Source organism: Medicago truncatula, chromosome 7 (genome assembly GCF_003473485.1).
Source record: "Medicago truncatula cultivar Jemalong A17 chromosome 7, MtrunA17r5.0-ANR, whole genome shotgun sequence".
In the NCBI taxonomy this organism is placed as follows: domain Eukaryota; kingdom Viridiplantae; phylum Streptophyta; class Magnoliopsida; order Fabales; family Fabaceae; genus Medicago; species Medicago truncatula.
In genome coordinates, this window is record NC_053048.1 from 42,261,448 (window position 1) to 42,282,801 (window position 21,354).

The window sequence follows — 21,354 nt, forward strand, 5'->3', positions numbered from 1 at the left end:
ATAATTACATAGACTAATCAATATCAAGGAAATTTTTTAAAGGATAATCCCCTTTATGAAGACATGGAATTTACCATAAAAAATATTGTGAAACAAAATTAATGTCTTTTTTAACTCTACCTAGATCCCTACAAAACTAAAAAAGTAGTGTATGTAAAAATCATGATAGTTGAGGGGCTTGAATGTGGCTATGTGGCAACTTCTCTACCTGTTTCAGTAGGCCAATTTGCCAAGATATATCTGAGATCAGATCAAATCAGATACATCAGTTATTCAATACATCTAAAAAGTGATTTGTTTCTTATAAAAAGGACTAAAGGGAGCAATGATTAAGTATAGAGTTAGTTTTCTTCTATCTTCCCCTTAATGCTTTTATGCACCAAGAACATCAACTTTAATTCGGTTCTCATATACTACCATCCATTCCAAAGTTAATTTGCAATAAACCATCTAGTAAATTGTTAATTGAGGGAACCCTTACACACAATTACCAATTAAATCATGCAGTTCGATTAATGACTAATGACATGTTTGGATCTACGGTTGGAGTTAATATTCACACGTTTGGATGAAGTTGAAAATCGTAGCTTCTCCATTTCAATGCTAAAAAGTTTCATTCATACATAGCTTTTGGGTAGTCATAGTTTTGAAACTCACAACTAAACACATGCTAAGTTGTTCGACTAACAACTTTACCAAATCTATCATCAACTTGATTTTTAAAACAATAATTGTTGTCAATGTCTCTTTTAACCCTACCTAGATCCTTAAAATGTGAAGTGTACTTCATCATGATAATCGAGAGTTATTAGATTAGTGGCGGGGTGTAACATAGACACACAAACATATGCAACAATGTTAAACTCCAGTCTTAATGGAACAAATTATGCGGAAATTAGTTCACCTGTCTGACATGGCCAATAACTGAACTAAATCACTTTTCTAAAACTAGTTAAACGCATTTTTCTTCTTCTTCACATTGCACTAACATTTTTTGTGATCTACAATGCACAAAACCTTCTATAAATTTGTGTGTTTGGTTCATTTGCAAACCACATCACAAAATCATGAACAATTATCCAGTAGATATGAACACTAAACTAGATGCAGTGTACTACAATATGGGGAAATTCAATCTGTATATGGTTCGTGTTGGCGATATTGTCTGCATGAAGTTGGACCAAATTAATGGTCGTCTCAACCATGAAGACACAAGAAGAGTGTGCAATTGAGTATCATCGTTCGTAGATCGACTCAAATAGATGTGTTCAGTTCACTAATGAAGCTTCGTAATGAGGATGACATGATGATCATGTTCTCTATATTTGATAGTACAGTTCGAAAGTACGAATCGAATAAGACGCTTTCTTGGCGAGATATTTTCATGATATCCGGGTAAGTTTGATTCGACCCAAAATCTATGAAGAAATGAGGGCTTGCTTTGTCCTATAAAGAATTTATTTTGAATGGATTGAGAAATTTGAAATTTTAGATTAAGGGAGAATATTTTGTGTCAAACTTTCTCCTCATCTAACTTTCTATATAGATTAATGGATCAAATAATCTATTGCAGAGAACTAAGCAACACAAGAGAAATAATCCTTAAGTACATGATAGAAGTGAAATTGAAAGATAAAGGGGAAAGGGGAATAAGAACTATCAGAGGAGGAGAAGGAGAATCAGAATTTCATTAACATATTCAATGCCTTCTTTCAATGTCTTCTTTCCCTTATATATGCCTTGTTCTCTCCTTGATGTACACCTTTCATCCAATACTTGCCCACGTGTCTTTACTGCAATGACAGTTTGCTAGCATTTGATGACATGGCATTCTCTATTTACATAGTTGCAAAGAAAGAAAAAAGTGAGAAGTTGTTATAAATATAAAGAGATAGTTTGAGTTTTTTTTCCTTCACATTTTGAGTTTTTTCCACCATAACAAATCTTTTATATTAGGTGCATTAAAGGCTTGAATAGTTGTGTGTCTGTGTCTTTTAGAGTTTCCAATTTTACCGTACAAAAATTGCATGAGAAAGTTTGCAATTTTACCTTTATAAAAATTAATTGCTATTTTTTTTTTTTTTTTTTGTAGATAGACGAAATGGCAAAGCCATTATAAACTCTCACACACAAATGGAGGTACCAGGGTTTGAACTCCGATCATGGCATCCGGCCTAACAATTTTGACACTTTGCCAATTTAAATAGTGAAATATTTTTATTGTTAGCTGTCTTTTTCTCCTTCTTGTGTAGGTGTATTTCCTCTTGTGTGAAAATTTATTCTATTGGCTTCTCAACAATAATAACTTAAATACTCAATAACACCAAACTTTTCGACCTTGAACCAGACTGAATTTAGTTGATGAAATTGGTTTGGAGTTGCACGTCTTATTCAGTCAACCACTATTACAACGGCAATGAAGTAAGTAACATTTTTTATCCTTGTAAAATTGGTAAAGTTTGATCTTTTTAAACTATTCAAACATAACAAGAGTCTCAAGAATAAAAATTAAATACAAAATAGTATATGGCAAAAAGAACAAAAACATTCCCACAAACAAAAACAACGTAAACTCAAAGCATTGAACAATAACACACAAATAATTTAAATCAGAAATTGAACCACTCCCTAAGATTTGAGACAACACAAAGATCTTGCTTTCATGCCTTAAACTAATATTATTGGCTTTACAATCATATGTTTTTTTTTTTTAGCAATACAATCATATGTTATTGGAATATGACATTATTTTTCATAGGCAATTCAACTACCTCCTCCACTCCACCTGAACAAATAGACCTAAAGTTATATAAAAAAAATATCTTTTACTGACTAAAAGTAAAAATGAAATTAATTTATCTATTAAATAAAAATAAAAAGATGCTGAACTGAACCCAGTAACTATTGAATGAGCTAGGTAAACACTATTTCCCCACAACCAACGACAGCAATAAAAAATCTATTGGTAGGTCATATTCATGCACATGCAATATAACATGCAAGTGTAGTAGCTAGCCGTCCATATTTATGAATAAAATTCATTTGCAAATTCTAGCATATATATATATATATAAAGAGCTTTCCCATATGCTAAGATATCATCATTCGCAAATTCATAATATGGCTTCCAAACCAGGCATCCTTACAAACTGGCCTTGGGAACCTCTTGGGAGCTTCAAGGTTCTTCTAATTTACTCTTATATATTCACAAAAACAAATGCCTCTCCTTCTTTCTTTCTCACTCACTCTCTAAATATATGATATAATGTTTTGATATTAATGTCATGTTGACTAACATAGTATATTATTCTCTGTCTTTGTCTTCTATGTGACATAATTAAAGTTCGTGATTGTAATCCCATGGATTGCTCATAGCATATACACTTTCATATGGGGTGAAAGGGACCCAGTATACTATATCATATTTCCTTTTGCATTGGTCAGAATGCTACACAATCAAATTTGGACTTCTGTCTCACGCTATCAAACTGCTAAAGGCAAAAACAGAATTGTTGACAAAGGCCTTGAATTCGAACAAGTCGACAGAGAAACTCACTGGTTCCTAAATTTTTAATTTCTTTTTAATATTTTTCTTTCTTAATTAAAGATTATATAGATTTGTTGCTTTGTTGGTTGGTCTCGGTGAGGGATTGGCCTCCTAAGCTTGTATTAGGTGCCACCTTTCAGGTGTTTTTGTCTATATTTATATATAGCAAAGTACGGGACAACTTTTTGTGAACAATAGACAACACACAATCAAAATAAAATGAAATTTACTACTATACATTTTATGACTATAAATATTACTCTAATAAACTAAAGAATAGATGAAAACCTTTTGTCTATAAATATTCCTATTTTTCAAATTATTGTTTTGATTTTTTTTTTGCTTGCAAAAACCTTTGAAAATGGCTATTTAAAAAAATATATTCCAAAATAAGCTGTAGCAAACTAGCTCATAGTAAGAAAAACATCTTTTATTATGATTTTTTCTAAAATTGATTTTTATTATAACAAACAAACACAAAATAACTTCTTATTTTTTAAATAAAATTCTAAAAATTAATCTCTAAATTATTGTGCATATAATTTTAATCATTGATATATTTATCAAAGGTATATATTACTCAGTAAAGTGGGTTGTTCACTTTAAACGAGGTTATCCAATTATTTGATAATCTAATAAAAAAATTATCTATTTTAAATATTTGACCAAATTATTGATATTTTGTAATATTTGCAGGGATGATCAAATGTTGTTCACTGTACTCGTATATTGTATAGCATACTTTATATTTCCTATGGCTTCTAACTTACCATGGTGGAGAATAGATGGTGTGATTCTTACAGCAATATTGCATGCTGGACCAGTCGAGTTTTTATACTATTGGCTTCATAGAGCACTTCATCATCATTATCTATACTCTCGTTATCATTCTCACCATCATTCTTCAATTGTCACTGAGCCTATCACTTGTATGAACTTTTTTTCTTTCATTTTTGCATGCTTGATTTGTGTATATATAATATGGAATCGATCCTCTCCTTCAAAATTCTTTCCATCTCTCTCCTTCACTAATTTTTGGCCATTAGATCAATCAGATGGTGGATATATTAAAAGACAAAATAACATAAATAACCTAAAACTTCTGCACTAATTGGGCGGGATTTTTCTACTCCAACACCACAAATTAAGTTTGGAGCAGGTACAAGGTTATTTATTTATGAGCGATGCTAAGGTCAGGCGCTCTAGCAGTTGCTAACGGAAACTCGCTCTACTAATATGCCACCTATTTGTTATTTTATCGGTTACCGACTAATTAAGTTTAATTTTTTAACACTATTTTTATTTGTTAATTATTTGGTAGAGCTATCCCCTAGAAGCTGAAGCAAATAATTATATGACTCTAAACAATCCTTCTTCTCCATAATCTTCTCAACTTTCAAACATTATCCTCACAGTCGTTGCCATACATTCACAACAACCTCTCCAATTTTGCTCTGATTCGTTTATGTTGGGATCTCTATTTTTTTAGGGATTTTTTTTGTTGAAAGACTTTGAGGGATTTGATGACCACCCAAATCAAAAGTTTTAAACTTGATCTTCCCAATACTCAATTCCTCCGCAGTGGGATGTTGGGTCGGTTGGTGATGAACTAATCTCTGCAACAAAAATGTCAAAATCAAATTTTTATCCAAAAATTGAATCTTTATTTAAAAGGGTCAAACAGAAAAGGATTAAATGACCTCATCTTTGAGCATATGAAGATGATTGAGAGAGACATCTAAACCCAAAACTTGAGAAGGAAAATGGGTTTGATTGATGAATCTGTGTCCTGGGGGATCGAAGGAAGGGTAACAGATCCCAACCGAGAGAAAATGTAATGAGGATAACTCTTAAAAAAATTAACTTTTAAATAATACAACCTAGAAATCAAAATTCCACCATAGCTACATATGTAAAGTGGAGTTTGAAGTTCATGGTGGTGGCTTTATTTCAGGTTGATGGTGGACTGTTCTCTACAAAAGAGAAAGAATAACAAGGCGGTGGAAGTTGTTTGGTGGAAACTAAGAATTGAAGAAATAAGAAAAGAAATGAAAAAAAAAGTGTAAGAAAGACAACCTAGAGAACCTGTAAACCGGTCACCAATTTTTAAAACATTGTAACGTGGTCCACTAGCTGAGCGTGTGTTTAAGAGTGACTGTCCAAGCAACTGCAGCTAGCATTCCTCTTTATTTATTTATGTTATTTATTTATAGAAAAATCCTGCCCAATTAGTGCAGAAGTTTTAGGTTATTTATTTATTTATGTTATTTTGTCTTTTAATATATCTATCATCTGATTGATCCAATGGCTAGAAATTAGTGAAGGAAAGAGATTGAGAGAATTCTGAAGGAGAGGATCCGATTCCTATATAATATAGACATGAAAGTTTGATAAATAACATTCAAAATTATAGTTAATTATGTTTAATGAATAATTAAAGAGTTTTGACGCCTTATTATATTATTGATTAACTAACCATGACACCTTGTTATGTCAAAGTAACATAAAATTTCATTTCTTTGACAGCTGTCGCACACCCATTTGCGGAGCATTTGTCATATTTTACACTTTTTGCTATCCCAATGTTGACAACATTGTTCATCAATAAATCTTCCGTGGCTGCATTGTATGGTTATATATTTTACATTGATTTCATGAACAATATGGGTCATTGCAACTTTGAGTTCTTTCCTAAGAAACTCCTCTCTTACTTTCCCATTTTAAAGTATCTCTCATACACACCATCGTAAGTTTACAATGTTACTATTGTTAATGAACTTCATAGTGTCTAATCAAAGTCCATATGCTAATTAATTATTTTCTTCTTGATATATTTCCACAGGTTTCACTCATTGCATCACACCAAATTTAGGTCTAATTACTCACTCTTCATGCCTATATATGACTACATTTATGGCACCGTAGATAAATCCACAGATGCTACATATGAAGCCTCATTGATGAGACCAAAGGAGTCACCAGATGTGGTCCACTTAACACATTTAACTACACTTAGTTCCATCTATCAATTACGTTTAGGCTTTACTTCATTAGCCTCCAATCCTCAAACATCTAAATGGTACCTATATTTAATGTGGCCCTTTACAATGTGCTATATGCTTATGACATGGATTAGTAGACGTGCTTTTGTCTTAGAAAGCAACACTTTCAATGATCTCAAGTTACAATGTTGGCTTTTACCAAGATTCAAAACACAAGTATTTTTTTCTCTCTTTCATTTATCATTTCAAATTTTGTATTCTCCATGGAGAATGATTTAGTGATTACCAACGTAATATACCCGCTTGATTTCCTTCTTTGTAGTATTTTTCAAAAGGGCAGAAGCTAACATGGAACAACTTGATTGAAGAGACAATTATAGAAGCTGAGTTAAATGGAGCAAAGGTGATAAGTCTAGGACTTTTAAATCAGGTAACTTCACATTTTTGGAACCCAACTCACCTAAACTTTCCAACATAGAAAAAAATTACTTGCTTTTTTTAGGCATGTATATACTAGTTTGCTAAAAATCAAAATAATATATAGCTTTATGGAATTCGAAGTAGAATGATGATTTTTGATTTGAATAACCATGATGGGTGCAGAAACATCAGCTGAATGCACACTGTGAACTTTATATTCGAAGGTTCCCACAATTGAAGATAAAAGTTGTAGATGGAAGTAGCCTAGCTGCTGCAACTGTGTTGAACAACATTCCCAAAGGGACAAATCAAGTGCTTCTTCGAGGCAAGTTCAATAAGGTTGCGTTTGCCATTGCTAATGCTTTATGCAAGAAAAATGTGCAGGTATGTGTGCTATATTTTAGTCTAGCTTAAGCATATATATGCAAAGGAATTTAATTTTGTGTAAAAGTATATATTACATGTGTTAAAAAAAGTTAATCTAAATTGCAAACAGGTGGTTGTATTGTATAAGGATGAGCTTAAAGAGCTTGAACAAAGGGTCGTCACAAAAGGAAATTTAGCTCTTTCACAAGTTAATATTCCAAAGGTTGATCCAATATTTTCTTATATTTTAGCTATTTTCTATAAAGGCTAGGTTTGTTTATTTGTATTGAATTAAAAACAATATAGTATTTTTAAGATATGAAATTGTCTAAATAATTATATATTTTATTTAATAACTAATTTATGAATTCACACTTGTTGAATTTGAATCAATGAATTCACACTAGTTAATTTTAGAAAAATGAATCAATGAATTCTCAAAAAATATAAATACTAGTTTATCTCCTCTTCATCCTTCTTAGTCCTTGAATCCTAATTTTGTACCATTAAACCATTAAAAAATGATTGTACCAAAAAGCAAAACTTTGAATGATGATGAATCAAGGAATACTTCATTTTGTAATACTAATTATGAGCCTAACAGATATGGTTAGTTGGGGATGAATGGGATGAAGATGAGCAATTGAAAGCACCAGAAGGGTCATTATTCATACCATTTTCTCATTTCCCTCCAAAGAAAATGAGAAAATGTTGCTTCTACCACTTTACACCAGCAATGATAACTCCTGCTACATTCATGAATTCACACTCTTGTGAGGTGTGTAAATAGCATATTTTTATATCCTTCGGTATACTATTATAATAAAATACATTAAAATTTTAAAATGTTACTACATTAATTAATGTATTTATGTAACAGAATTGGCTTCCAAGAAGAGTTATGAGTGCATGGCGTATTGCTGGAATAATTCATGCCTTAGAAGGATGGAATGTTCATGAATGTGGTGACACTATACTTAGCACTGAGAAAGTTTGGGAAGCAAGTATTCGTCATGGTTTCCAACCTCTAAAGATTCTCACAAGCCAAGGGTGACTAATCAATGGGGTTTTCCTTCAAGTTTTAGCTGTGAAAGTTTCTTCCACATCAACAAAAGGCAATGGTTCACCCATAGTTTTTGGTCTCTAAAATTTACATTTATGCTATTTAAGATTTCAAAATGTATTATTGAAATAATTACCGCTGAAATGCACGATTGTAATTTTATTTTATATGGAAGCTCTTAATTTATCAATATTAATCAATTTGATTTATCAATAATCTTTTAGTCATTTTTTAAGATAAAGGGCACTTTTAGTCATTGTAATAAAAATATGATTCTGCTTCTTCTTTGTCTTTTCACCTGAAAAGTGGATGAAAGCATGATTTCGACATTCAATCAAATTCATGGTGAGGAAGAGTCTAGTGAACGTTCTCTCCGAACAATCAAATCAGTGGTATCTTTCTAAAAATAGCCACCACACTTAAAATGAAACACAAATTAACTAAAACCACATTACTAACGAACATACTACAACAGCGGCATAAAATCTACTACAAGGTATCGGATATGCCAAAACCACCAACACTATGGTGGCACAAGGCAAAGTTGTTTGTGTGTAGGGGGTGGGGGTGGGGGTGCAAACTCACATACACCCCTACAACAATAATCTAACATTTAAATGTAAAAAGAATGATGGAAATGTCATTCCACCACATCGACGGTGAAAACTATTTCACCACCTTCATACATTTATAGATAGCCTAACAATTCTATATTAAGACAACCATGGCATAAACACAAGCAAAGCATTATACATAAAAGGGAATGGAAAACAAACGAACTTGTTAGAATAGGGTAAAGAAAACCAAAAGTACCCTCAATCTCTTCCTTGAGATAAGGATCAAGTCCAAATTTAATGTGTGGTGTGACAAATGAGAAAAGCCTCACTACTCAAGGCAATATGACCAAACATTGATTTAATGGAGTCTTTCTCTCGAAGATCACAAGCAAGACATGTGTCCTTGCCGCATCAAAGCTGGAATGTTTCTTCTCTAAATCATAAGTTCTCTTTGAACCAAATTTCACCTTCACACATGCAAAAATAAAACTATTATCACATACTCTATAACGCTTCCCGTGAGCTTAACATTCTTCCTCAAGAAACCTAAGCACTCCCCGCAAGCTCGGGATCTTCCCCGAAAAAATTATCATGTATTTATGAAACATCAGTCCCTCACAAATATAAGATGCTTGAAGTCATCACTGATGATTTGGGGGTAATTGTTCTGAATTGCCAAAAGGCACTTACTTGCCAATCTAAGACCCAAAAACTAGGCCTTGTCAACTTAGGTCCCAACTATGATATTCACACTTTCATGCCCTAGGGAGGAGTGTTCGTAATAGTTAAGGAGATTCGGATCCCCAAAAACTATGAAACACCACCTTCACACATCAATGTGTAACAATCGATGGTTATAGAGCCCACCGTTTATAACCGTCAATCATCATCTATCAATCATCAATCTGAGGATTCCCACTCCTCACCTATAAAAGAGAGCTTTCTCATTCCTCTAAGATGTGATCTTTCAACCATAATACATTAAACACTACTTTGCTCACATATTGACTTAAGTGTCTTTTATAGCTCTCCCCACATATGTTTCAACTAGAAGTTGTCAATCGAACATTGTTATCATGATCATCTCAAATCAGTTGAGATGTCACACCATCAAACATCAGGATCAATTTAAGGATAAGACCGCTCAAATCCTAGTTTTAGGTCCACCAACAAAAATATGATTTTCATTAAATTTTATAAACAAAAATACCATAAATATTTTTTTTATCTGGTATAAACACCAATTAATTAAGTAGACCAATTTCACCGTCCATTAATAAGAATTCAATTAAAATCAGAGTAAAACTCTTTAATAAACCGATCCAACACAACAATAATTGTTGACTTCAAAGAAAAACAAAGATAAAAACTAAAGAGGAGCCCACTGTTAAATTTAAGTCTTCCCTATATTGAAAATTGAGAAGACAAATTGTTTAATTACGATGTTGATTGGTGAACTATTATTAGTCACTTAGCATTTGAGGAATGTAGTGGAAGGCCATATGGTGGTAGTATCATCCAACACTAACTAACAATTTATAATTTTTCCACTAAAAACAAATTTCTAAATATTTTTTCATTAAAAAACATTGAAACAACTAAATAATAAAATAGATAAAAGATGATCCACTTCGAATTGTCGATTGCATGTGTGTCTAGTGGCCACACGAGCATTACCACTTCCCTTATGGCTATGTCTTCACGCAACAACTCATTGCATGCCTCGTTTTCTCCTCTTTCTCTTCTCCACGGTAAGCCATAAACTCTACCTAAACAATTATTGCTTGCAGTGAATATCGCGGTTTAATTTTATTGCTGCATCTAGTTTGTGTAATAAACTATACAAATTTCACATTTTTAAGGCACATAATTCTTGCTTTATGTTTTTTAGTGTGACCCAGATGATGTTTTGAGTCCTTTTTGAATTTTTCATTAAGGATTTATAATATCATATGATTAAAATGGATACTTTACTCAAAACACCAAACAAGCTTCAATTTTTACACCCACTTCATGGTTATTCAGAAAAATTGAGTCATTTTTCAGCTTCAGATAAGTTGCAAAACCATGTAGTTAGATTTAGTTCAAAGAAAAAACCAGTTTTGAGGGCTAGTAGCAGTGCCCTTTTGGAGCTTGTTCCTGAATTCAAGAAGGAAAATTTGGATTTTGAACTTCCTTTGTATGATTCAACAAAGGGAACTGTTGTGGATCTTGTAGTTGTGGGAGGTGGTCCTGCAGGTCTTGCTGTAGCACAGCAAGTTTCTGAGGCAGGGCTTTCTGTTTGTGCTATTGATCCAAACCCTAGATTGATTTGGCCTAATAATTATGGTGTTTGGGTGGATGAATTTGAGGCCATGGATTTGCTTGATTGTCTTGATAAAACTTGGTCTGGTGCTGTTGTTTATATCGATGATAAAACGAAAAAGGATTTAGATAGACCTTATGGAAGGGTTAATAGGAAGCTTTTGAAGTCGAAGATGCTGCAGAAATGCATAGCAAATGGTGTTAAGTTTCACCAAGCTAAGGTTATCAAGGTTATTCATGAGGAATCCAAATCGATGTTGATTTGTAATGATGGTGTCACGGTTCAGGCTACTGTTGTTCTTGATGCCACTGGCTTTTCGAGATGTCTGGTCCAGTATGATAAACCGTATAATCCCGGTTATCAGGTTGCGTACGGGATTTTGGCTGAGGTTGAAGAACACCCTTTTGATGTTGATAAAATGCTTTTTATGGACTGGAGAGATTCGCATCTAGACAATGACTTGAAGCTCAAGGAGAGAAATAGTAAAATACCTACATTTCTGTATGCAATGCCCTTTTCGTCAACCAAGATATTTCTCGAAGAAACCTCTCTTGTAGCGCGCCCTGGGTTACGGATGGATGATATACAGGACAGAATGGTTGCTAGATTGAAACATTTGGGGATTAATGTGAAAAGCATTGAAGAAGATGAGCAGTGTGTGATTCCCATGGGTGGCCCTCTCCCAGTTCTCCCTCAAAGAGTTGTTGGAATCGGTGGTACGGCCGGGATGGTGCATCCTTCAACTGGGTATATGGTAGCAAGAACCCTGGCTGCAGCTCCTATTGTTGCCAATGCTATTGTTCAGTATCTTGGTTCTGATAGAGGTCTTTTAGGAGACGAAGTATCTGCACGGGTATGGAAAGACTTATGGCCAATCGAAAGGAGACGACAAAGGGAGTTCTTCTGTTTTGGTATGGACGTCTTACTCAAGCTTGATTTACCTGGCACAAGGAGATTTTTCGATGCATTTTTTAATCTGGAACCTCACTATTGGCATGGATTCTTATCATCAAGACTGTATCTTCCTGAACTCTTTACTTTTGGATTGTCTCTATTTTCTTATGCTTCAAATACATCTAGGCTAGAGATAATGGCTAAGGGAACTCTTCCTTTGGTAAATATGGTCAACAACTTGATACAAGATAAAGAATAAGTTTATTTTCTACTTTTCTGTTGTATGCTACGTATGTTATGCACGCATCCACTTTGTATGTGCTCCACTTGTAGTTTACTACTGATATTATAGATTTCCATTAAGTTTATTACATTGGTTTAATTCCTTATATTCCTTTTCTCGTGGTGATTCCCCGAGACAAAAGTATAAATACTCAAACTCACTAGTCGATATTTGCTACGTATAAGAGGAAAGAATATTGGTATGTCGATGTTAGTTAATCTCTATATTGTCCAAGAATTTCACTCTTCTGCAGCATTTAGAGAGTGCTGGGGGAAAACTATTAATAACTGATGATGAGGTTTTCCAATCCCAGCATTACCATGTTTTCTTATCCATCACATCTAAATCTTATGAAGTCATTCTTTGGTGTTGACTGTTGACAAATGATAAGGCATCATGACTAGTAAATTACAACTTCTTTGTATGGTTAAATATATTTTTTCTGTGAACCATAATAGTGATCAATGAAATGTTCCTTAATGTGGGATTACTAAGACTCAGTTTGATCAATATATTCTATGATCTGTGTTCCAAATGTTGATCCTACTAGTTTAATAGCATTTCTTTCAAAGTTCCATTATTTTTGATGTCTGGGTTTGAGATTGCAAAGCAAATTGTTATATACACTTCCCTCATGCAATTTAAGTTTCACCATAAATCCTAACCCCTCCCCAGGCTAATGGTACTTTAAAAAGTAGCCTCCAATCTTAACGGATTTTAAAGAAGTCGTTGTTCTTTATTAGCAATTACAATCACATGCAGAAGATATTAGTGAACCAACTGGCAACATTTCATTGGTTAATCATGCAATAAATCATAGGCTTGTTAAAAAACATCATATACTGATTTCTTCGCTCTAGACAAGTCAAATCCCTCTTAGGAATAACGCATGTAAAATTAATGTTTCTACAAGTCATGGTTTATTTATTCTCGATGCATTATGATGCAATATATTTTAAATGAGATCAAAATCAAATACTCTTGTCTATTCAATTAGAAAAAGTGCTAGTTTGAAAGAGGCTTATACTTTAGTATTATTGGAAGATAGCTATCCGAATCCTAATATTGTCCGAGTGTTAAGTAATAGTATGATTTACAAATGCAAAATTAATCAATTTTCGGTCGAGAGAAGTTATCTTGCTATGCCAAGCAGGAAATTAATTAAAAAAACTGAAGACTCTATCTAGGTCTCGGATTCTGCAGTTAAGTCTCAGAATCCGGTTCCACAGCAGTTCCAAAAACGCACCAAGTTATAAATGCTTATTCTTAGGAAAATGAACTTCAGCTAGTTTTCTTTTTATATCTTGACCCAGAACTTAAGCTGGTTGAATAAAATATATATATATATATATATATATATATATATATATATATATATATATATATATATATATAATCACATGCCTTAAAAGGCAATGTACTGCTGTCATGTAAGGATTGGTTTATTGCATGAGATGGGAGTATATTTTTGTATGGAATGGTTTCGGTAAGAGAAACAATTCTCTCATAGAAGGCTGACAGTTGAACTGTTATACTTTTACCTCAGAATAAACAAACTAAAACATGCAAACTTTTAAAGAAAAATTGTGAATTAACTTTGTGGCTAATGTTGCACCATTCTAACCTCCTATTCGAAACACTTGACAGATTATGATATCTGGTTTGATGTGGAACCTTTATGACCTTTCAAATGCATGAAGATTGGCATTTAAACGAAACAAGCTGGAGGATTAGAAATAAAAAGCATAATTGCATATACAAGTAGATGCAACTCTAGTGGCCAAGTGTTCCTATGCTTTAGTAATCATCTTCTGTAAAGAAACATCACCCCCTGCTAATCGGCCAGGGTTGATTGCTAAAGCATCTTGTGTTCCTATTCATAATGTTTGAGAAACTGACTGTTATTCTCTGCTAATCGGCCAAGCTCGTCCATAACTAGTAGCATTCGTAAAAAGAAGAATGTTGCTATGGCTAAACATTCTCGCATGTTTAACTCATCTCAAAGAAGAACCCTACTTTGACATACTATAGGCATAAAATTCTACAGAAATCGAATTTTCGCTTAGAAATCATAGGATCCTCATCTATAGACTCAGGAAAGCTCTTGGCTGCGTTTAGCAGCAGCAACGACAGCATTCATCAGTATTCCACGGAAACCCGCTTTTTCCAACTCATGAACGCCTGCAATTGTTGTCCCACCAGGAGAAGTGACGTCATCCTTGAGCTGTCCAGGGTGCTTCCCACTTTGGGTGGCCATTGATGCTGCTCCTAATACCTGGAAAACACACGTACATAAGTCAAGAGAACAACCATATGTAGGAACAAAAGTGTTCCAATATAAGTGAGGTATTCAGATGCCTAGCCCCTAAAAGATATTGCATAGTGGGATTTTTGCTGCCACATATTCAAGCAGCGGCAATTTTTTTACCCTGTAACCTTGTCTTTTGATTTATTGGGCTTCTTTGGAGTAGTACTGCTATATGCCTATCAGCAGGTATACGAGTTCGCCAACTAGTTTGTTTAGATTCATTTTACAGATTGCTTGCTCACTCTGCCCAGTAAACACAACAACATGGCTGAAACTACTTGAATTAAATTCCTTATTCATTGTTGGATACCTTTATCAAGCATGGACTTGTGCACAGGGAAGCTGATGAAAACATTATAAATATTTTAAGGGCAGCCCAGTGCATGAAGCTCCCACCAAGTTTTCACCCTTTTCAACTTACTTAAAAGCCAGAAGAAGTTTTAATCTTGACAAACTGGGAATATCATCCTCCTATAGAATATCAAAATAATTTTACTCTTCAAAATGTTAAAAAAGATTGATTTGCAACATATTTATTCAATGCATCTAAATTTTTCATTTCTTTAAATCTGGGATTTTAACAAGATGGGTAAGAGTATAAGATAGTTCCAAAGCAAGCATCGCCCAAATTTTGAACACAGTTAAATGGTCAAAAGGATAGTATTACACTACACTTACAGTCTGAGAAGCTAGACTTAATGCAAGATCACGTGGTAGACCAGCTGCTACTCCTCCATCAGCCAGAGCTTCTATTGCTAAATAAATATAAGCAGGACCACTCCCACTGCACAATTCACATAAATAGAACATTTTTTAGTAAATTTACCAAAGTTGTTTTACCAAGGGGGTTTTCAGGAATAATGCAGAATCGGGTAGAGGTAGGCCTGAGTTCAAATCCCACGTAGACACATGATCAAAACAGAGAAAAAAGACAAGTATCACCCAACAAAACATTTCAGGTCCCAGACACTCTTCTTTTGTTCTCTCAAATGTGAATTGCTAAGAATAAGAATTGTATGGGTATGACAAAACTAGACTCAAGCCTCTCCTTCTCTCCTCTATCCTTGTATCACACCACTATCATGGTCCATGGAGCATCTCTTACCTCAGAATTTTCGTCCATTAAAGATAAAATTAAATTTCTTGTGGATTTGACATAATACCCAAATATTATTCTATCATTTTGTAAAATGAGATTTGCATACCTCAGGCCAGTTATTGCATCAAAATACTTATCGTCAGCTTTCCATATTTTGCCAATTGACCCAAATAATTGAGATATAAGATTTGCATCTTCTTCTGTTGCAGCTCCCCCCAAGCTCATAACTGTCATGGTTTGGCATAAGTTAATTTATCCATGCAACTTTGTAATTGTCAATAACGTAAACGAATAAGGCTGAAAATAGCCATTGTATTCTAGAAAATCACAATATATAGAATTACATAATGCATAAGAGAAGGCGTTCTGGATCTTGTGATTTATGAAAGAAGGTTATCTTCACAATTGAGATTATTTACCCATGCAATTTGCGCATCACTACAAGATAAAACTTCTATAAATTTTTAATTCAAAGACTACATTCCACCTTTCATAAAAGTGAAGAACAAAATCATTATCACATACTATTACCATCAACCAAGAGTAACTTCTAAAGTATGAAAGAGCAGCAGTCATCATACCCAAATCTTGGAGTGGATTTGTTTCAAGTATGCAAATATATTCCTAGTAAAGTGAGAATGGGAATGTAAACAATAAACAATTACATCTGCACTTTGAAGTTGGCACCAAACTTTTCAAGAAATTCTCTTGAACATAAAGCAATAATATGAATCATAACTGACATTCTGACAATTTAGAATTCAGAATGTAAACTACAGAACCAAGTGATCTGAGATAAGTCAAATCTCTGCACAGAAAGTATCTGAAGAAAATACAATATGTTCTTAAAGTGTAGTAAAAATTGGTAATACCTGACGCTGCCTCGCCAACTGTAGCAGCTGTGTTAGGCATTACCCTTATAAACCTTTCGTGGCCAGCCCATTCCTACATTTTATGAAACAACTAATTTCAACAAAAATATATAACCGAGCTAAATCTGTAAAACTAAAGAAAAGGAAACAAGATTGCAAAGAGAAAGGCTACTTGCACAAACTTGTGAAGTATGCGCACAATTTACACTTTTCCAAAAAAGAGTTTAAAGTTGAATAGAGCATTTCGCCCTCTGATTCATTAACTCATTTAGCTTTTAGAAACCAAGAACCCTTTGTTTAGTTTTATTAATTTCCAAATATTAAGCCGTGGGTAAGAAGCAATTTTCCATCAACCATTTTTTTTTTTTACAGCAACATAAATGAGTTGAGAAATAATTTATTTCCTGAAATTGACAATTTATATTACTTTGGCTGCTACAATTGTTTTATGCATAGATTATTCCCATAATATATTAGTATTTTTTTGACATGCTAAACTAACCCACCAAAATTGACCAAGGAGAATAGAACCTGAGAATATTAACTTGTTCAAAATTACATTCTCCCTGTCTTCATAAATACAGACTCGTCTAATATTAAATGGCACAATCACACAAATTACACTTGTTGAAAGAATATATTTGCAAAAAAGTTGAGATATTCAATAATCAATTTAATTATACGGACACTTTTCAGCATGAACAGAATACAACTTGACGAAAAATGCCACTTATTGAGAATTTACAACCTTGAATTAATATTTGATTTATTTTTCCAATCAAATTAAAACGGGTAAAACAGAAACAAAATTTGATAAAATAACCTACAAACTCCATAAGCTAGTAAAGAAAAGCTATAAGCTCGTTAGAAGAAAAAAAATGAGAAAAATGATTGGATTTCGTTACCTGAAGATCTTTCATCTTGATTCCAGCAGCAACAGAAACCAAAAGCTTATCCTTAGTAAGAAGTGGCTTCAATTTCAAAACAACATCCTTCACTGCAACAACAACAACAACAAAACTCATCAGTAAAACGACGACGCTTCTTTCATAAACGACACTGAAATTCTGAAACAGAGAAATACATAATTGCGGTTTAACCGAGAAGACGACGACGTTACTATCACGAACAACCTACAAAAAGAAAAAAAAAAAAGAATGAGAAAATGATAAAAGGAAAACGCAACGCAGTTGTAATAAATAGTGAAACAATTGAGAGGGAATGAATAATACGTCGTCGTTTGAAGAAAGGACGGTGATGCCGATGGACTCGAAGGCGGTACGGCGAGCGGGGTTAGAGTGGATGGCGGTTTTGATGCGAGAAGGGGATAAGACGCCAGAGCGGACGGCGCCTTTGGCAATGCTTTCGGCCATTTTACCGGCGCCGATGAAACCGAGTGTGTAGGAATCGGCGGGGATCGGAATGATTTCCATGTTTGGTTTAAGGGATAGAGAGAGGAATGAATCAGTGAAGTAGTTGAGTTCCCACGCAGATACAGTGATGGAGTTTTGTTTTGTTTTGTTTATACTTTACAGTAAATCTTTCAACAAGTGTCATCTGTGCGAGTGTAATTTGAAAGGAAAAAATCCACTTCAAAGTAATTTATAAATAATAAATAGACAAATCCTTTTTTTTATCAAGTAAATTGACAAATTCTACTCTACATCTAAAAATTTAGAGTAAATAGTCAATTACCCTCCTGAAATTGTAACTTTCGTCAAAAATTCCCCTGAATTTTGCAAAATGTCAAAAAACCCCCTGAAATTGTCAAGCGTCTGTCAATTATCCCCCTCCGTTAATTTCCTCCATCCAACATGCTGATGTGGCTGTTAACTGCCACGTGGCACTGACACATGGTAAGAAAAGTCATGCCACGTCATAGGGGGGTAATTGACTATTTTATTTTTTTTTTGAAAAAAATCTTTTTTTTATTTTTTATTTTTAAAATCTGATTTTTTTTTCTTTTCATAATTAACATTTGTGTCACCCACTGAACAAGCAAATACCCCCTGAAATTAAACATTTATGTGCAAATACCACCCTCAAATTTAAAATTTATGTAGCAAATATCCCCTCAAATTTATAACTTATATGCAAACATCCTCTCCAAATGTAAAACTTATATGCAAATTACACCTTGAATCATAAAACTTTAATGAAACTTATTCTTAATCTATAACAATAAAAAAGAAAAAAAATCACATCTTTAAAATAAAACAATTATAAAAATCACAATTTCAATCACACCATAAAAATTATGCATTGATTACATGATGATGAAAACAAGTCTACAACAAAAGTTTAAAATGAAAATGGTCATCAATGATGATATTCATACATCCTAGTTAATGTATTTAAATACATAAACTTAAGTCTGCATTTAACAACTTAAAACTAACATGGAAACAGAGATGCATATGCATCAAAATGTTGTGTTTTGAGAGCAAATAATTGCAGATCCTACAGGAAAAAAAATTAACAAGGATTTGACCAAGACATATATATAATATATGAAGGTAAATTTGGTAGTTATTGCAAAGTGTAATTACAGCGGGAAGTTAAATTTTCTCCAACAGCAAAAGTGTAATGGCAATAATTTGTCATCATTTCGAGCAACACCCTTAGGCCTTAACAGATAGAGAACTAGTGGTGTGTTCCGTGGGAACTCCTGAAGGAGCATAGCTAGAAATATTCCCACGCTCTTGGCCAAAAAACAATTCTACCTGAGCCTACACACAACCATCCATTCATGCACCAATAACCTCTCCCCCTTTGTTTTATTTTAAAGATGTGATTTTTTTTCTTTTTTATTATTAGAGATATAGTAAATTATAGATTAAGAATAAGTTTTACTTAACCATTAAAGTTTTATGATTCAAGGTGTAATTTGCATATAAGTTTTACATTTGGAGAGGATGTTTGCATATAAGTTATAAATTTGAGGGGATATTTGCTACATAAATTTTAAATTTGAGGGTGGTATTTGCACATAATGTTTAATTTCAGGGGGTATTTGCATGTTCAGTGGGTGGCACAAATGTTAATTATGAAAAGAAAAAAAAATCAGATTTAAAAAAAATAAATAAAAAATCAGATTTTTTTCAAAAAAAAAAATTAAATATAGTCAATTACCCCCCTATGACGTGGCATGACTTTTCTGACCATGTGTCAGTGCCACGTGGCAGTTAACGGCCACATCAGCATGTTGGATGGAGGAAATTAACGGAGGGGGGTAATTGACAGATGCTTGACAATTTCATGGGGGTTTTTGACATTTTGCAAAATTCAGGGGGGTTTTTGACGAAAGTTACAATTTCAGGAGGGTAATTGACTATTTACTCAAAAATTTAAGTGTACTCGTACACTAAATCGTTAGATTAATAATTAAATTAGTTGTTTTTTTTTATGATAAAGAATTCTTTTCTATCATAGATAATTATAATAATTAAATCTTATTTATTAAAAGCTTCGACGAAATCAAATTTACTTTTTTAAAATTTTATTACTCATAATAAAGGATATTTGTTATTTTTTACGAGAAAATGATAGAAATTTAATATGATTCCTATAACTAATTAAATGATGTATTTTCTTATGAAATGATGTTTTTTTAAATATAAATATTGACAAATAATTTTTTATTTTATAAAATAATCGTTAATTTATAAGTTTATGGAGCAAAAGTATCGGTACACCTTTTTTTTTTTATGAATCGCTAAAAAAAAAAAAAAAGAATCACAATAATAACTTCACTACATCCTAATTAGGTGCAGTGAGAAAACCCACATAAATAGCCAACAGTCACAATCCAGTTCGCAACACTGGCGCACTGTTAGTTGGTGCAACAGCCGGACCTTCTTCCAACTCTGCTGGAGATGGTGCAGGTGAAACTCCAATGGATCTTTTCTTTGGAGACATAACCACCACAATGAGCTTTTGTCCCTGCTCACAGTGACCCTTTGCTCCACTGATGAAATAAAATGGTCCAGGTCTGTCTAGCTTCACCTTCGTGTTCCCATCATTGTACTGTTCAATGGGGGTTTGAGCTGTTGCAATTAGCATAATCTTCTTTGTTTACTTGCAAAACTAAGTCTTTCCCACCATCATATTTCCATACAAGATGATCACTGACTTTGAAACGAGACTTTTCTGCCCATTGATTGAGTGAGTCTGCTTCAGAAGATGGAACCTTCCATGCATCTATCTTGCCTCCAACCAATAGTTCCTTAGCTGCAGAGAAACCAAAGAGAAGGAACAAGAACAATAGAGAAGCAGAAGCAGTTCTTGAGAACACAACCATGGTGACTTTTTCTGATTACTGAATGTGGTGTGTGTAGAGATTTAGTTTTGTTATTGATCATAAAATAAAATTAGTAGACTAAAATATATTGGATCTTGTTAAGGAGTATCTCTAAAATATTCTTTAAGTATTCTATATTAAGTAATTATTTTTTAAAAATATCAAAGTTTTTAATTTTTAATAATTGATTACATAGACTATCATGAAAAATTAATATTTAGGGTGTGTTTGGTTATGAAGAGAAATTGTAAAGAGAGAAATAGGTGAGAGAGTATGAAAAGAAAGAAATAGATGAGAAATAGAGTAGATTTGATGGATGGTTTAGAACAAGAGAAAGA

General features: G+C 33.3%; 4 protein-coding genes across 4 annotated transcripts; 2 read left to right on the forward strand and 2 right to left on the reverse strand.

The window, feature by feature from the left end:
* The first annotated feature begins 3,078 nt into the window (after nt 1-3,078).
* Nucleotides 3,079-8,598, forward strand: LOC11414040 (very-long-chain aldehyde decarbonylase CER1). The gene is made up of 10 exons (XM_003624976.3): nt 3,079-3,180; nt 3,344-3,558; nt 4,244-4,476; nt 6,074-6,293; nt 6,390-6,765; nt 6,872-6,979; nt 7,153-7,353; nt 7,466-7,558; nt 7,940-8,113; nt 8,216-8,598. The coding sequence occupies exons 1-10, from the start codon at nt 3,088-3,090 to the stop codon at nt 8,387-8,389; spliced, it is 1,887 nt and encodes a 628-aa protein (XP_003625024.2). The 5' UTR covers nt 3,079-3,087; the 3' UTR covers nt 8,390-8,598.
* A 1,973-nt stretch (nt 8,599-10,571) lies between these two features.
* Nucleotides 10,572-12,543, forward strand: LOC11419142 (lycopene beta cyclase, chloroplastic/chromoplastic). The gene has a single exon (XM_003624977.3). It carries the CDS (start codon nt 10,908-10,910, stop codon nt 12,411-12,413), a length of 1,506 nt encoding a protein of 501 aa, XP_003625025.2. The 5' UTR covers nt 10,572-10,907; the 3' UTR covers nt 12,414-12,543.
* A 1,601-nt stretch (nt 12,544-14,144) lies between these two features.
* On the reverse strand, nt 14,145-18,269 carry LOC11414041 (pyrroline-5-carboxylate reductase). Its single transcript, XM_003624978.4, has 7 exons — nt 17,949-18,269; nt 17,801-17,849; nt 17,622-17,713; nt 16,717-16,789; nt 15,951-16,071; nt 15,424-15,529; nt 14,145-14,712 (listed from the first exon to the last, which is right to left on the reverse strand). Exons 1-7 carry the CDS (start codon nt 18,147-18,149, stop codon nt 14,530-14,532), a joined length of 825 nt encoding a protein of 274 aa, XP_003625026.1. The 5' UTR covers nt 18,150-18,269; the 3' UTR covers nt 14,145-14,529.
* Nucleotides 18,270-20,517: 2,248 nt separating this feature from the next.
* On the reverse strand, nt 20,518-21,033 carry LOC11427817 (early nodulin-like protein 1). Its single transcript, XM_039828005.1, is given in 2 exon segments — nt 20,518-20,757; nt 20,759-21,033. Coding segments are annotated over 2 exon segments (498 nt in total). The 5' UTR covers nt 21,017-21,033.
* Between the last annotated feature and the right edge of the window lie 321 nt (nt 21,034-21,354).